General features: G+C 49.0%; 1 protein-coding gene across 7 annotated transcripts in view; it reads left to right on the plus strand.

The window, feature by feature from the left end:
- The window catches only part of rai1 (retinoic acid induced 1), a 60,361-nt gene extending 42,831 nt beyond the window's left edge, over positions 1-17,530 (plus strand). For 3 of the 7 annotated variants that reach the window (XM_030407345.1, XM_030407346.1, XM_030407343.1), the window contains 4 exons: positions 3,795-10,404; positions 10,613-10,706; positions 11,773-11,822; positions 15,651-17,530. In XM_030407345.1, the coding sequence (XP_030263205.1) occupies positions 3,874-10,404; positions 10,613-10,706; positions 11,773-11,822; positions 15,651-15,794 (6,819 nt within the window). In that variant the 5' untranslated portion in view covers positions 3,795-3,873 and the 3' untranslated portion in view covers positions 15,795-17,530. The remainder of the gene's footprint in view (positions 1-3,794; positions 10,405-10,612; positions 10,707-11,772; positions 11,823-15,650) is intronic. The other 4 variants (XM_030407347.1, XM_030407344.1, XM_030407348.1 and 1 more) reach the window with 4 other exon arrangements.
- The last annotated feature ends 54 nt before the right edge of the window (positions 17,531-17,584 follow it).

The following is a 17,584-nucleotide window of genomic DNA, read 5'->3' on the forward strand; positions in this document are numbered from 1 at the left end:
TTATTTTTGAGAGCGTTGTCGGGTTGTCGAGGAGCATGTGAGCTGCGGTGTGTGTGTGTTGCTGTGGTGGTGGTGAAGCGCGAGTGTCTGTGAATATGTGTGATAGGGTGAGGGTGTGTGTGTGTGTGTGTGCGTTTCCTCCCAGGCCGCTCCACCTCCCCAGCAAACTGCCTCTGCATGCATAATTAACCAGGATGACTGGGGAGGTAAACACACAGGGAGACGCTCCATCCTTCCACTCTGTATGCCTCCATTTATGTGTGTGCATCTGTGTGTGTGTGAGTGTCAGTGTGTGTGTGTGTGTGTGTTTGTTTGTGTCAGATAGACAGAGAGCAGGAAAAAGACTTGAAGCGAAAGTGCTTCAGAGCCAGAGTTGATGGAACGAGAGAGCTGTCTGTTTGTCTCTCTTTGTGTGTGTGTGTGTGTGTGTGTGTGTGTGTGTGTGTGTGTGTGTGTGTGTGTGTGTGTGTGTGCGCATGCGTGCATGTGCGGAGTGAGAGAAGATAAATCCCATCTCAAGCTGCCTCTGAAGATGATGCGATGAAAGAGAGGGAGAGCGGATAAAAAAAGAATGAAGGGGGGACTGTAACCAGTCGCAGCTCTGCGCATTATGAACCATCCAGCGGAACAATCAGATTCGCCCTCCTCTCTTCCCTCACCCTTCCCTCCCTCCCTCCCTTACACTCCCTACCTCCTCCTGTCCTTCCTTCCTGACAATATTTTATTTACAGGCACAATGTGATGCGCGAGGTCTGAAAAAAGGTCCTAGAAGCACATGCAAGCGTTCCAGCTCTGACCATTTTTAAGGTTTTCAAATCCCACAATAACGACGATGCTTGTTATGGGGGCAGCTGCCTTGATAAGATTTGAAGTGGGCAGAGCCTGAGATAATCAATCACTTGTCTAGCAGCTCATGTTTGTCTGTCAGGGTGAAGCATTTGGCTAATTATGGACCCCACCGCAGTGGAAGCCAGCGCGCAATCTACCATTTTAGCATGCGTCCGTGTTTGTGAGTGTGTGTAAAGTGGGTGCGTGCGTGTGTGGGTGCGTGCGTGCGTGTGTGTGTGTGTGTGTGTGTGTGTGTGTGTGGCGATTGCTGCAGCTCATATTTCCCATGAGCCCAGGTTGTAAAGCTCACTCAGTAAATCATCTATCCTCCTCTGTCCTCTGCAACCGCGTCTCCTCATCCTCCTCCTCTTCAAACTTATCATTCTATCACCCTCCGCTTGCACCCCCCGCACCCGCCATCTCTCCTCGACTCCTCGAGCCTCGACTGGCCCTCACACTCTCTCTCTCTCTCTCTCTCTCTCTCTCTCTCTCTCTCTATCTCTCTCTCTACTCTACTCACGCCAGACTCCTAACACCTTGTTGTCTTTCCCCCTCCCGTTAACATTCTCCTCTCCAGACACAGATCTGAGAGTGAAAAAGAAAGAGAGAGGTGAGGTGAGATGAGACCGTAGGGAAGAGAAAGGGACCTTCTCGGCACAGCTGACCAAGAGAGAATGAAAGAAAGTGAAAAAGAAAGCGTTAACACACAATGTGGAGTGTCCTGCTCTCTGTCTGTGTATATTTGTATGTGTGCAAACAAAAAGACTGACAGTGAGCGACGTGCGTGTTCGCTTCTCCTTCGTCCCTCCGTCTCTGTGCTCGAGCAGCAGCGAAAAATCAATCCAAGTGCTACCTAATAAACAGATAGAGCAACAGGGAGGATTCGGCAATCTCAGCATGTACCCTTCATCCTCTGTCCTCTCTGACCCCTACCGAGGCAGGGAGCAGCGCGACATGACGCGGTGCATCCTCAAATACAGCAGTCAGGCCCCGGCTCCACAATGCCAGGGAGATAGAAGTGGAAGGAGGAGGTGCAGCATGGAGGTGGAGAGGAGACGTGATTGGAATGTAGACACCACTCACGCGTTTGGAGTGCGGGAGAAAAAAAGACGAGAAGGAGGAGTGAAGTAAATTGATTGGGGAGAGGGTTTCTTTGGTTTGTTTGCTTTGTTTTTAGTGAGAGACACACAAAGAGTGAAAAATCCAATTAATTATTCTTCATAATGGGCTATTGTGGAGCAGAGCGGATGAGAGAGAAACACACACACACAAACACACACACACAAATGCGGCGATACACACATCGGAACACTGGATCCCAAAATGCGTGCCTCAGTCCATCCTCTACGCTGCGCTCGGCGAGCTTGGTCTGACAGAAACCCCACACCTTGTCCCCTATAAGTGTATTATTTAGGTCATTGTGTAAACAAGTATCCTCACATATATTCACACACACACAAACACTCACCATGGGCAAAGCTCTGGTAGGCTGCAGGCAGAGGAGACAGGAAGGTAGGAGGGAGGACAGAGAATCTCCAGGGAAATCTATAGGTGTGTCTATGAGTGTATTTGTCTGTGAATGTGTGTGTTTGTGTTTGTGTGTATATTTAAGGGGATTGCCAAAAGCGGTGGACCTGCATATATAAACAGAAACAGACCAACACTCACTCACAAACTCACATTCAGGCTTGCACACGCAACAATAAATGCACGCAATATTCACACACTGCTGTGCCTCCTCTGGCAGGCACACACAAACACACACACAAACTGTGTGTTTCAGAGATGAATAATGCTACTGTGCGTCTGGTGGGATGCACCACTGTCCCTGGGGCGGGTTGAATGCCAGGATATTGTGCTGGAACTGGCTGACACACACATACACACACACACACACACACACACACTCAAACACACACACACACACACAAGCTCAGTGCTCTGTCTCCAGGTGACTCTGTTCCTTTTATAGAGCAGGAACACGCTCCACCCCTCCTCTCTTTTCTCTTTTGTATGAATGCATAAACACACACTCACATACACAAACACACACACACACACACGCATAGGCAGACAAAAGATCGCAGACAAACATTGCCACGTGCACTCACATACCGGAAGAAACACACCGAACAAAGCACCAACACACCCTGTGACACCCCAACTGGTGTACCGAAAGCATGCACGCCAACACACACAGACACTCTTCCCGCTTCTCCTTGGAGGAAACTGGAGTTTGCACCCGTATAGGAAAAGACAGGGAAGAGAGAGGAGAAGAAAAGGGATAGCTCCTCAGTTGAACCTTTTATGAAACACTGCATCCAAAGCAAACCACAAAATATCTTGAATTTATTTATTTAAGTAAAAAATTGTTATATCTCGGAGTGGTTGAAAGAAATGGGCTAACTCTGGGGATCACATTTGATCCAAAGGAATTATGAATAATGCATCATATGAAATCAGCTGGAAAACTAAATCGCCACTTTGGCTCTGTAAGTGAGTTCCAGTACAGACTCAGTCGATGATACAACCCAACATGGATGCTCTTCAGATGCCACCTTATCGCTGTGGCCTGCAGTCTTACAGCATCTACCTGACCTCAATCAGTCACCCCTACATGCACACTGGTGGTGGCTATAATTATTTATTTATATACATATAAGTAATTAAGTTCCCACGCACCACTCTCCCTTTCTTCATTCTCTGCCAGACATGTCAATCACTGTACCAGGATGCATCACACATCTGCCCCTCCATCTTCAGTGGCGGCAAACAGATCGGGAGCCATTGAGGGGCCATTTCATACATACACACACATTCAGCACACATCTGTACAATGTCTTCAAATCTGGACAAGTGCGGTGAAAAATATTAGTGCTGTGATAAAATTGTAGTTGCGAAATCAGCACTAACCGTCATCATTTCTCTCTCTTTTCTCTCACTCTCCCCTCTCTCCCTGCCTTCAGAACCCCTAACCCCCCTTCCCCCCTTTCCCGCCTCACCTCACCTCCCCCTTTCCTGCCTTGGCTACAGACGGAGAGAGTGATGCAGTCCTTCCGTGAGCGCAGCGGTGGTTACCACAGCAACCAACCCTGCTACCAGCAGGAGCCCCATGAATTATCCCGCCTGGAGACCTACCGGCAACACCCGCATCATCCCCACCCACAGCACCCGCACCCAGGTCCTGGTCCACATCCAGGTCCAGGCCCAGGCCCAGGGCACACCAGGTCAGGCTATGAAGCTCATTCACTGGCGAACCCCACGAGCATGCCTCCTGCAGGAGGACCAGGAACTGGAGGAGGACCCAAGGACTGTTACAGCCAGCAAGCTTACCCTGGTTACCCAGGCAACACTGGTGGAAATGGGAGTGGAAACGGGGCCCCAGCACCCTCGCAAGCAAAGAAATCTTATAGAGGAAGCAAAGTGCCCCCATCAAACCCCAGTCAGCACTTACAAGGCTATGGTAACCACATGGGCCCTGGGAATTACTCAGCCCAGTATATGAGCGAGGGCCACCTCCAGCAAAAATGGGAGGACCCAGCCCAGTTAGCACAGTATGACCAAGAAATGGTGGGGCGTATGGAGGCTGGCGGCACCCCTGCACCGGGCTCCTCCCAGTACATGGACCAGAACATGCTAGGCCACTCCCAAACCCAGTGCCACCAGCCCTCAACCCCTGCCTATACCAGCCCCCACCACCAACCCCACCCACCTAACCCTGCCCCCTCCCCTCTCATGTACCCTCAGAGTCACCTGCACTACCCCCAGCACTCACCCTCTCCTTCGCCATACATGGAAAAGTGCAGCCCTATGCCCCACTGTTATAAAGGTTACAATATGCCCCCCAATTCCCAGTATGGCAGACAAATGACAAGCCACAGCAATCTGAAGCAGGGAGGTTACAGGTCAACCCAGAACAGTTATGGCTACCAGCAGCCTCCATCCAGAGGTTATGAGCAGCAGCCCCCGTTACAGGCCATGACCAACCCCCAGGAGCCCCACCCTAAATACCAACACTACAGCCAACCCCAACAAAACTATTGTCTCTCAGAGCTGTCTGTCAGATCACCAGAGCAGTATTACCAGACTTGTAGCCCCTCCTCAAGCCACTCCCCTGCACGCTCTGTAGGGCGCTCCCCGTCATACAGCTCCACCCCTTCACCACTGATGACCAATCCAGAATCATTTCAGTACAGCCAGCCACCGATGACCCCTGGGGCAGCCTCCTCTTCCTCATCCTCTTCAGCTGGTATGCAGGAGCAAGCCAGCACCAACACTATGTTGATGCCACCACGCTCACACCCCTCACCCAATGTTCCACATGCAGCCTCTCACAGCTATACCACCACACCGCAGGTCCCCACAATGAAAGAACGTTTTTCAGAGAAGCTGTTGTCAAACCCCAGCTTGTGGAGCCTGAATGCCCTCACCTCTCAGGTAGAGAACATCTCTAATAATGTCCAGCAGCTGTTGCTTTCAGAGGCCCTGGTGGCCAATAAGAAAGGCAGTAAGCGCAACAGTGGAGGGAGCAACAGTAGCGCTGGAAGTGGAGCATCCTCCAAAAAGGGTGAGGAGTACAAAAGTCCTCCATATTTAGATGGTAGTGGTGGTAATGTTGGCGCTGGCCCCATGCAAGACCCCTACTCTACACCACAGCACCAACCAATGCCCATGGAACTACATGAGGGAGGCTACTCCAGCAGTAGTGATGAACAATTGGAGAGGGGCTACTATTACTGTGGTCAGGGCAGAAGTCCCGCACAGGCCCCCAATAACACACAACTCAGCCTGGATACAGCCTCTTCATGCTCCATGACATCTCCAGATGATATGTCCACCAGGTCTGGGGACTCAGGTCTGCACAACCTAACCCCGGATCCTACTAGATGCCAGTCAGGGCAGGGAGGAGATGGCATGAGTACTCCAGTGAAGAGCATCGGTGATGAAAGGTCTCCTACAAGCATTACAATCCCCAGTCCCATGAAACAAGAAAGGGACTCCCCTTCGGATATACAACATATCAACGAGCCTGTCAAAGAAAACTTTGAAGAATCAGCCTGGACAGAGAAATCAGCTGACAAAGAGGAGATGACAACAGAAATAAACCCTGACCATGATAGAGATTCCGACACAACAAAATCGACAGAGAATCTGGAGAAATGGTCAGATGAGGAGAAATGCCCAGCTCTCTACAGCAAAGTAAACAAAGAGGTGACAGAAAAAAGCTATTGCTATAAGGAGACGGTGTACCAAGAGGTCCAGAGCAAATATGACCCTGATGTAAGAGACTCAGTTGAACAGTCCCCAGCAGCTCTCTCTGACTCCAGCCACAAGGAACACTTTGGCCAAGAGATGAAATCAGAGGCATTTAAATCAGAGTCCCCAACTGCTTCTGAGAGCTCAGTGAAAACATTGCCTTTCATTTCTAGAGTTGACCTTGAACAGGATCAATATTCTACAGAGAAGGACGACAGCTCAGAGAACACCTCTCCAACCCCCCAAGTTGAGACCTTAGACGAGAGCAACTCAGACAAGAGAGAGGGCAGAGATGAGGAAGACGAAGAGGAGGGGGAAGGAGAGGAGGAGGCAGATGAGGAGGAAGAAGATGAAATACAGAAACAAAAGCAACATACTCTTTCTCCTCCTCTGTCTGCAGATGTTACAGAAGAATTGGGGGAGGGGGAGAAAGACAGTCAGACATCGACTGAGGAGCACATGAATAATAGAGATATGGCAGAGAAGCCTCCTGGAGATCTCTGCAGCAGGACAGAGAGTCAGAGCACTGAGATCCATGTTGACAATGAGTCTGCAGGGGCGCCTGCCCATCCAAATGCAGCAGCAGCAACAGCAGCAGCAGAAGCTTCTGAGAGGGAATCAGCCATTGGTGACACTGTTCCTCAGCCTCAGTCTGCTATGCCAGTCTTCTCAGCCCTCAATGATAAGGCAACACCTCCAGCTCCAGCCAGGGATCATATTGATCACAGTGATGCTAAAGTGCTGGAGCCAGACTCTCCTCAGCTCCCAGGGAAGTCGATACTTCCCTCAGCCCCCTCCTGGGCAGACACTCCACCCTCTCCAAAGAAAGGTGATGAGGACATGGAGCCAGGCATCAGCTGCGCTAGTGCTGTGACCCCCTTGGCCAAGCCAGAGCCTGTGGCCCCATCTGCTCAGCCAAGGGCATTTGGACGTAAGCATGCCAGGGGCAGAAGGAGAATCATGCATTCAGGTGTGGCGATCAGACGACAGCTATGCTTGGAGCAGGAGGGGGAAAAGGAAGAGGAAGGGGCCCCCTCGCCAACACAGAAACCCTGCATGCCTCCTAGCAAAACTGTGCTATTCTCAGATCAAATGGACCTTGCTCATCAGGAGTCTATTGTGAGTCAGACACCCAAAATGCTTACTGATGGTTTTCGTTCAAGAATGTGCACTCGCTCATTCAATGCACCAGACTTGCCACCGAAAGTTGAGCCTCATGTGAAGAGAAAACCAGGCCCAAAACCAGGTTCAAAGCCTGGGCTCAAACCAGGGCCAAAACCTGGACCTAAACCAGGGCCAAAACCAGGAGCAAAGCCAGGTCCAAAGCCTGGGCCTAAACCTGGCCTAAAGCCTGGACCAAAGCCCGGGCCAAAACCTGGACCTAAACCAGGACCAAAACCTGTGCCAAATGAGCCAGAGCTGTCATCGAAATTTGAGACTCCTCTGAAGCGTAAACCAGGACCAAAACCAGGTTCAAAACCTGGATCAAAACCTGGGCCAAAACCTGGGTCAAAACCTGGCCCAAAACCAGGCCTGAAACCAGGTCCAAAACCAGGACCTAAGCCTGGACCCAAGCCTGCAGATGTTTTGCCCCCCACTGACACAGCACCCATAAAGGCCCCGGTGGGTCGCCCCAAAGGCTCTGTTTCTAAAGCAAAGCTGGTGCAAGATGAACCCATTCAACCTTTGACAGGAATGCTGAGTAGGGGCAGGAAAAGCCTAAAAGCTACAATATCACAAGAAAACCAGGATGTAAAACTATTTAACCAGGAAGAAAAACAAGCAAACCATGAGGCAAAGGCACCAGAAAAGGAGAGTAAGAACATGGTCCTGAGATCCAGAAAGCCCTCGCAAGAAAAGCTGTCGAAAGAAAAAGAGAAAATCATAGAGGAAGCTATTCTGCCCCAGACAATAACAGAATTCAAAGCCAGTGATGTGTCTCCAAAATTAGAGGAGTCTCTTACTTTGGAACAAACTCTAACTCCCATTCCTAACGCAGTCAAAAACAAGGATGTTCCAGCAGAGCCACCTGCACCACTGGCCTCACCAGTCCCAACTGAACAATCTGAAGAAAAGACATCTCTTACACTAAAAAGGAAACCCAGCCCGGAACCCTCTACAATGCCAGTAAAGAAAAAGAGAGGTCCAAAGCCAAAACCAAAACCAATACCTCCTGAACCTCCCCTGCTGGAACAGGCTGTGTCTTTACCGAAAGAGAAGGCTGTCCGGGGGCCCAAAAGAAAGCGAGGGCCACCCAAGAAAGCCCCTGTGGTCACTTCCCCTCCCAAAGACACTCTTCCCAGTATCAGTGAAAGTGACATTACCAGTGAAGTGCCTGTGGTGCCTCCTCAGTGCCCCACTAAAACAAAAGTTCTCCCACCACGCAAAGGCAGAGGACAGAAATATGAAGCCATGGTGCAGAAAATTACATCTCCCAGCTCAAAGAAACACCCTCCAATTCCCCAGATAGAAAGTAATCTGACTGATGATGTGACAGCAAAGACTTTGTCTCAACATGTCCTAAAGGAAGGTGAGACATCGACACTTGTTAATAGCACTGAGGTGATAGAGGGACAAGTAAAAAGCATAGAGTCGAGACAAGAAGTAAAGAAACAAGTGAGGAAAGACGAGGTGAGTCAAGAGGTATCAACACCAGGGGAGGTGAGACAAGAGGTGACAGAGGAGGTTGTAAATAAGGATGAAATAAGACGAGAGAACATCAAACAAGGTGCACAGCTTGATGTTGGAGCTGGCAAGATCAGCTCAGTGGAGGCCCCAGCAGAAGTCAGGCCTCAGGGAAAGTGGACACAACAGGCCACAGACGATGCATCTTCTGTTGCCACTAAGTCCACCAGAACTAAAAGGAAGAGATGGGCCATGGTGGAGAGCACAGACGCCTCAGTAGTAGCCTTAGAAGCGGGGAGCCTAATAGTTACAACACCAAGGTTAGCCAAGCAGAGGGCCATTAAAAACAACCATGAGATGCACCTTAAGCAGAGGAGAAAGAAGAGAAAAGGTCAAGGCCCCCTCGATGAAACAGACACAGTCGAGGAGACCAATATTGAAACAGTGGAACAACAGGAGAAGGAGAAGATAGAAGAGACAGAAACCAGCACAGAGTCCACAATACCCCTGCCAGTCAGTCCAGATGAGATCACGGAAGCACCCCAGGTAACCAGCACAGAACTCACTCAGAAACCTAGGAGAGGCAGGAAACCATCAGCCAATCCAGCCAAGAGGAAACACGGCAAAGCCTCCTCTGAGCAGATCCCCGGCAAACCAGTGAAAGTCCACAAAAAGCCTGGGCCAAAACCTGGGATGAAAGATGCCATCGAGGTTATTGAGGCAGTGGTAAGGGCTGCAGGATGTGAAGGGGCCAAAAAAGAGGAACGAGAAAAAGAAGAAATGGATAGAAGGGAAAAGGAAAAGACGGAAGAACAGGAGACTTGCATTGTGGGTCCTGTGGTGACAGTATCAGAAAAACAGACTGAGACCATTTCTGTGAAAAGAATCAGGCGCAGACCAGTTCATCAAAACTCTAAACTGTCTTTCTGTCCTTATGTACGGATTAATAACTCCAGAGACTTTTCCTCTTGGTGTGCTATAGTCAACAAGCCTGAGGATGCAGTAATATTTCAGAGACGTAGAAAAAAGGGCATACTCAGAATGAGGAATCCCTTCACAGTTGCAAAGGGAGTGCCACACACTGCTGCCATGCTACAGGGACCCCTGGTGAACAAAAATCTAACTGAGAGGTGTCTTTTATGTAGCCTGTGTGGAAAGCAAGCGAATTACAGAGACCTTGGTGATCTGTGTGGACCCTACTACACAGAGGATGGCGTTCCTAGGAAACTTTTGACGATCAGGCACGCAGAATCCCTCAGGGAAGAGTCCGAGAAGACTGAGGAAAACAACGGTAGCAGCACGAATGATCCAGGCCACTCATCAAAGAAGGAGGATGAGGACAGCACGGAAAAGGAGGGCAACGCAGAAGCATCCGCTCAAGAGGGCAGTAGTAGCAGACACCATCATTGGCGCCACCGAAGGGCGGAAAGAACAGAAAGAATGGGTCAGGAAGGTGGTCCGCGAAGGTTAACTCTCCGGGAGAGGTTCAGGAGAATGAAGCAGCTCCAAGCCATAGGCTCAGGGGCCTCAAGTGACCAAGAGGGCAGCGACAACATGTTCCATAGGCTACAAGTGGAGGCAGAGGCTAAGGAGCACTGGGCACATGAAAACTGTGCCATCTGGACCAAGGGGGTCATTATGGTAGCTGGGAGGCTATATGGACTGAAGGAGGCTGCCTGCAAGTCAGCCCAAACGGTAAGATAGCAAATATCAACATTGATGCTTATGACATACCATGTACAGACAGTTTGAGAATCTGTGCAGCTTCTTTGAGAAATTGCTGCTAACTTTCACCTTTTTTCTTCCTTTTCTTCTCTCTATCCCTGTGTGCCTCTATGGGTCAATTTTGTTTGTTTCTTTATTTGGTCTCGGTCCATATGTCCCTCTGTCTGACTAACCCCAGAGCTGCTACAAGTGCCAGATTGTGGGGGCGTCCCTCAGCTGCTGCTGGAGAGGCTGCTCTCATAAATACCACTATGTCTGCGCCAAAGAGATAGGTAAGAGACCACAGCAAGAGAGAAGGAGAGAGCAACAAGGGATGAAAAGGGAAGAAAAAGTCGGGAATAGGGAGGAGAAATGTGAAGGGAAATTGGGAACGGGAAATTGAACGTGGGTTTAGAGGGCAATAGGGAGGGTTACAAATAAAGCAGGAAGCAAAAGGAAGAAATATGAAAGGGGAGGGAAGAAAGGGAGGGGAGGGAAAAGTGGATGTCGGTAAAGTGAGAGAAGGGAAATGCATCAAGAAGTAACATTATTGAGTGTGAGGAGAGATGTCTGAGAGTGCTAGGGGAGGGAGGGAAAGAGGGAGGGAGCTTTGAATAAAGGGGATGATGAGGGGAAAGTGGGACCCTGGAGTCTGCAAGAGGGAGAGAGGGAAGAGATAGAGGGAGGAGGGTGTGCATGTGTACATTATTGACCACAACCCCCCGTGGCTCCGTCCATCCATTCTCACATCTGGGGACTGAATGTGCGTGTGTTTTTGTTTGTTGCATGTCTTTACGTGTGTGTGCCTTCCTGCCTGAACGCTTGCTTAAATGCTATCGCGTCTCACTGCCAACGTACGTTCTCTTTTGTGCTTGCTTGTGTGTGTGTGTGTGTGTGTGTGTGTGTGTTCCTGGTCGTTGTCAATAAAAGTGTGTGTCAGCACATGTGCTGTGTGGCGTTCGCCTTATATTACCTGATGCCAAGGCAGTACAGTGTGAGGATTAGAAGGCCTGCCACGTCTGCCTAGCCAGCACAGGGAGCAGAGCGGGGCCCTTTTTAATCCTGCTGAGTGCACCAGCCATATCTGACTGCCTGCCTGCCTGCACCACAACTCATCCACTCAGTCTCTCTCGCTCCTCTGTTGCTCTCTCTCCCCCTCTCTGCCTCTGTTCTTGCTCATTTTTCATTTTAACCCTACCTCTTTGTCATTTATCTGGCTTTTTTCGAAGGGGGGATGGGGGGGTGTTGCTGCTTGTATTCGCCTCTTGCTTTTTGTTTCATTTGTTGTTACTGTCTACATGCGACCGTTGCTTATTCTCTCCTTCTCGTTGCTTCTCTTTCTCTCTTTTTGCGCCCCAGGCTGCACATTCCACGAGGATGATTTCTCCATCAAATGTCCTAAACACGAGGTAAGAAAATTAAAGCCTACCAGTTAATCGCTGCATATCAGTCCTTAAATGATCCATTTTGAGGGTTTAAAAATCTTTTCAGCGGACTTGTGCTGATTGACACCCAATTATTACTGCACGCCGCTTTAACAGTGAGTCATGCATAGACGAAGGGAGGGAGGGTTAGACAGAGACTGCCAACCTCCCAGCCATGCGCTGAGTTCTATGGAGTGGTGGAAATCAGTGCATTTAACCAAGTACTGTACTTAAAATCCACTTTTGAGGCACTTCTATTTTGCATATTTACTTCTTTATACTTTTTTGCGACTACATTTTGAAGGCAAATACCCTACTTCTTTCAAGTAACTTGAGATTTAGCAGATTCAGATTATTAGAGATCATCATGGATTATTATAACGTCTGAAATCTACTAACAAACGCTGATGCGTTACTATAGATTAAAGGGGCACTACATAGTTATGGAGAAGAATTTCAAGCTCAGAATTTTTATATTTACAATATTAATGAGGTAAGAAATCTAGAAAGCTAGAAAGGTGGCAGGGTCCGCCAAATATAAACAAAGTATAACAGTAGGAAATTGTGTTTATTTTGGTGTTGTTTGCTTAGTTTCTGTCAATGAAAGTTCCCCTTTAAGATACCCAGCAGTATGTAAAGTAATTAGAATTAGCTCCGCCTTTACCAGCTACAACAATAAGGGATAAGCTCCATAATGCCTCTATAATTAAAATCCACTCATATAATATAAGTCATTTTGAAATGGATCTTTCTGCACTTTTAAGTATGTTGAGCACTGGCAGAGTCATGGGGGATGCAGGTGCCCCCATGTAAAAAAAAAAAAAAAAAACACAAAAAAACACAGCACAAATGCCCTCTTGGATGCCTCTTTGGTAGATAAAACATTATAAAGTGCCCTCTATGATTGCCTTCCAGCAGGCAAACCTGATCAAGTGCCCTCTCTTCACTATAAGTACATCACAACTTCTGTGTGCTGGTGTCGACATGATGCCCTTTTACATTTGTTTGCCCCCCTGCCCCTCAAACATCCTGAATCTGCCTCTGAGTTTAAGTATTTTTTTGCAAATATTTTTACTTTAAAATTCTGAGAATTATGACAGTGCGATGCTGCTAACCTTTCATTAGGTTAAAGGTGTAAGAACACTCGGCAAAAGTTCCCTTTAGAACCCTCATAGTCTCTCTGCTCTGAGACCCACTCTGCGTCTCGATTTGGTTTTTTTCTCCCCGCCCCTCCTTCCCCCCCCATCCTATTTTATTCTCCCCCAACCTCCCTCTGCTCCACCCTTCATCTCTCTCCCCAGCACAAAAAAAAAAAAAGAATTGAGTTCACACATTGCTGTCACAAGCAGCAGCGCCATGGCTAGATAGATGATACAGCGTGGAGGCAGAAAACACAATTGTCAGCTCTTGTAAAACAGAGAAAGAATCAAAGGGGGAAAACACAAGGGTTCAGGCTGGTGTTCAGCGCACACCGGTATCAAGTACCACATCCAACCCCGGCCGTGCCAGTAACTCATGAAGGCCGGGATCTCATCTTGGACTGACGGATATTTCGTTACCAAAATCGATATGTTCCCAATGACCTTGGCGAGCTACGCCCATATCAACCACCACTAGCTGTGTAAACACTTAGTTATGTGCCCTTTGTGTATTACTGTCACTCAACACCCGCTGTTATGACTGCAGACCACTGCAACTACATCAGGTCACCGCTTCTGGATTAATGTGAGGGGTCGCCGCGGTTTCCTCTAAGACAGACGCCATCTGGTGGCGGCGTGTTTGCACTGCAGCACAGAGAGGAAGGTCAAATGCAGAGAGAGGGAGAGAGGGAGAGAGGGAGGGAGGGCTGGGGGGGAAGTAGAGAGGGAGAGATGCTGACATTCAGCAGGGAGCAGCGGTGCATTGAGGCAGCAGTGGCCTCCCTTCCTCCCTCCCCTCTCTGCATCTCCCTCCCTCCCTCCCTCCATCCCTCCCTCGCTCCCTTCCTGTTCTCCTCTGTGCAGACTGACGGGGATGAAAAGCTGGCTGTTGATCAAAAACACCCCACCCAGCATCACTGCCTGCTATCCTCCCCGCACGCTCTCTCTCCACCTCCGCCCATTCTCCCTCTCTCACTCTTCCTCTCGTTAATTCTCTTCACTCCGTTTTTTTTTTCTCCACTCCCCGTTCCCCCGTATTTTGCCTCTGCGCCCCCCTGCTGCGCCAGCTCCCTCCGTCTCTCACTCTCTTCACCTCTCATCTCCTGCGAGCTCCCTTTTCCATTTTCATCCCGTCCTCCCTCCCTCTGTCCCTCTCTCTCTCTCTCTCTCTCTCTCTTCTTCTCTCTCTCCTTCTCTCTTTCTCTCCCTCTCTCATCTCCTCTCCTCACCTCAACTCCCACGTCTGAGCAGCAGAAATAGAGTATGAGAGAAACGGAGAGAAAAAAGGAGAGCAAGACACAGAGAGATTGTTGTTAGCGGGCTGAGGCAGAGCTGTCATCAGCTGAGGGATCTGAAGGTCTGTGTGTGTGTGTGTGTGTGTGTGTGTGTGGGTCTGCGCTGTGCCAATTTGTGCTGAGCAGCCTAATCAAAGGGTGGAGCAGACACAAACACACACGTTTACACACATGCACACACACGAAACACGCAGCCACCCCACCCATGGGTCCCCCTCTCTGAATCTTCTCCCACGAGCTGCGTTCGCTCGGTTTTAAGGGTGATGGAGCACACACATCGACGACCGTGACACACACACAAGCCCGTCAACAAGGTTACCTGCGAGCTCACACACGTACGTACTCGTATGCGTGTCATGGAGAGACGACAGCCGGCAGAGAGGCAGGGGCGAAAGAGAGAAACTGCTGTTGTGCCGCGGCTGAGTGGGAACAAAAGACGAATGGGGGCAGTTACATCAGAGAGCGACAGAACGAAAGAGACGGAGAGAGAAGAGAAAAGGGGGCAGCAGAGGGAGAGACAGTCGGCGACGGAGGAACAAGTGAGATTGAAGGTGTCAAAGAATGAGAGGTGCTCCGGGGGAGAGGGGGAGGGCGACTTTAGAGAGAAAAGGAAAAGAGGGAGATGGAAAGAGGGGAGAGATAAGAGACGGAGAGGCTGCAAAGCTGCTGGTCCGAGTCCAGGCCATAAGGACGGGCAACTGGCAGTTCAGAAAGAAAAGACAGAGATGGGCGAAGGGGAGATACTGGTGGGCTGCAGAGGAGGATAGGGGGAGAGAAAGAGCGCTCCGGCAGCACCACCAGCACCAGCAGCAGCACCACCAGTGCAATTAGTGGGTGTTCCTGCTGTGTCTTTCACGGTGGAGCTGGTTCACTGGCCAGCTGCATCCGTCTCCACGCTCCACTCCTGCACGCTGCAGCCCGGCTTCGCTTTCACGTCTGCAGAAACACTCACAAAGACGCACGTATGGCACGCACAGCACACGTGAGCCCAGCTTATATAACAGGTTAGACTCACAGGAAGGTTTGTTAAAAGGCGCACTGCGTAGTTTTTGGGAAGACACCTTAATCAGAAGAGAAAGGATCTTCACTGCCTAAATAAACAAACTCCCTTCGTTGTCAGGACTGAATCCACTGTATGCGGCGGACCCTGCCACTTGCCTGGCTTCAAACTGTGCTCTGGGAACCTTATTTTCCTCTGAGAACAGCTTGTTTATTCAGTTATGTCATAACTTCATTAATGTTGTAAATATTGAAATTCTCCATAACTACATGGTGCCCCTTTAATGATGGGAAATGCTATGTGCGCAGAGAGGAAGGCCTCCCAACGTCCGACTCAGCTCATGTGCTTTCTTCTTTCTCTGTGTTTGTATTTATGTCAGTCTCTCTTCCCGTTTCCTGCAGGACCTGTAAGATATTCCAGTAAACCACCTGCACCACCAACACCACCTCTCAGCCGGTCGAGCGTCACCTATCCAGCAAAGGCAAACAAAAATGCCGCCCCGACAACAGCCACCTGTACCTAAAAAAACACGGTGCTGACTGATGATGGACAGGCACATCAGCCAGTCGGGCTGTGGGGGGGAGGGCAGGGGAAGAGGGTGGTGGGAGGCTGCTGCGCCGCCGAGGTGGAGCGGGGAGCAATATGAACCCTGGAGAACGGTCTCTGCTGAGAGTAGCAGCTCCCTGAACCCGGCCTGGAAAATGTGTTTTCTCCACTCAGCGCCCCCCTCACTGGAAGGCAGCGGCACTGTTTAACAGGAGGATAGACTGCGCTTTAGAGTCCGCGTGCCTAGGGCCCAGTGCACAAGGGGGGGGGCTGTTTGAAATGCAGAGCGGGGAAGGTGTGTGTGTGTTCTGCCTTCGGATGGGTTGCTATCACATTCAGACACCTGGCGGACACTGATTGGACAGGAGCATCCCTCTGGCCACCTTGTCCGTGGGCCAAGAGGTGTGTATGCGCGTGCTGGCGAGAATGTGTGTGTGTGTGTGTGTGATAATCATTGTCATTCTACAAGGCCACATCGTCAGCGTGCTGGTGCACACGTGTGTCCGTGCAAGTGAAGAAAGTTCATCTCCGATTCAAGATGTCACGCATCGAAGAAGAAAAAAAAAAAAAAACAGCAGCCAACCACTGGATGTACTATCTCAATGTGTGCGTTTGTGTTCAAGAAACAAAAAAAAAAAAAAAAAAAAGGAAACTGTACATGATGACGTGCTTTACAGGTTCTAAATATTCCGATACTGAAGAGTTAAGAAAAAAAGCGGACGCAGTATTTTATTATAATGCTCTTATCTTCGGAGATGTATTTTGATGTGCATTATGACTATTCGACATCATTGCGTCACCCTTGGTATATGTCAGGCTTTGTGTTATTCCGAAAAAAACAAAAAAACTAAAAGAAAAATGGACAAAAAAAATAAATAACTGTTACTCCATTTCAGCTGTGTGCACATTCAGTATGTACAGTCAATGCCACCCATCATCACCCGACAGGTTGCGAGATCAGCTCGGGGGAGGCTCCAAGGGTCCAACCGGAGGGGGAGGGGGGGCCAGGTCATCTCACGTCATATCTATGTACAGCTCAGAAGTATTACTGTTAAAACATTACCATCATGTATGATTATCTCACCTCACGCAACGGCGCAGAAAGATATACATCCGACTCAAGATTTCCATTTACACACCTGTCTGTTCGTGTATCTCAAAATGTAGCCTCTCTCTCTCTCTCTCTTCTCTCTCTCTCTCTCTCTCCTCTCTCTCTTTCTCACTCTTTCATGCTATGTAACAACGCCCTGCAGCGGCGGGGCATCAAGTCAGAGTACTGGTCATATCAAAAAGGAGACATATTTAAGTATTAGAGCATAAGAGAAAGTGCAAAAAAAAAGACGCCACACCAAACTTTCTCTTTTATGAAGCTCATTATTTAATGGTGTATATAAGTATTTGATGCTGTTTAAATGTAAGATGTGATGTACTAATATAATTGTGTATAGTATTTCCTAGAGATGTTTATTTTCTATAAAACGGAATATGTTATTGCTTATAAAATGTTATTAAAAGAATCCATTGATGAAAAAAAAGAAAAAAATAACGACCTTTTTTGGGAATGTCACTTGTCTTGAGTTGGAGCATGCCGTTTTGATTGATTTTCATGTCCTCTTCTGTTTGGAATCGATGACACAGCATCACTTTGTTGGAAATGTTTTTTGTAACGCCAATGTTAAATATACCAGCACCTTTCAATGCTGCTACGACCAACGCCTGCTCTTTTTGTCTTTACTGAACGAACATGCACCGACATCAACACAATGG

The sequence above is a fragment of the Sparus aurata genome, chromosome 23, assembly GCF_900880675.1.
Source record: "Sparus aurata chromosome 23, fSpaAur1.1, whole genome shotgun sequence".
Lineage (NCBI taxonomy): Eukaryota > Metazoa > Chordata > Actinopteri > Spariformes > Sparidae > Sparus > Sparus aurata.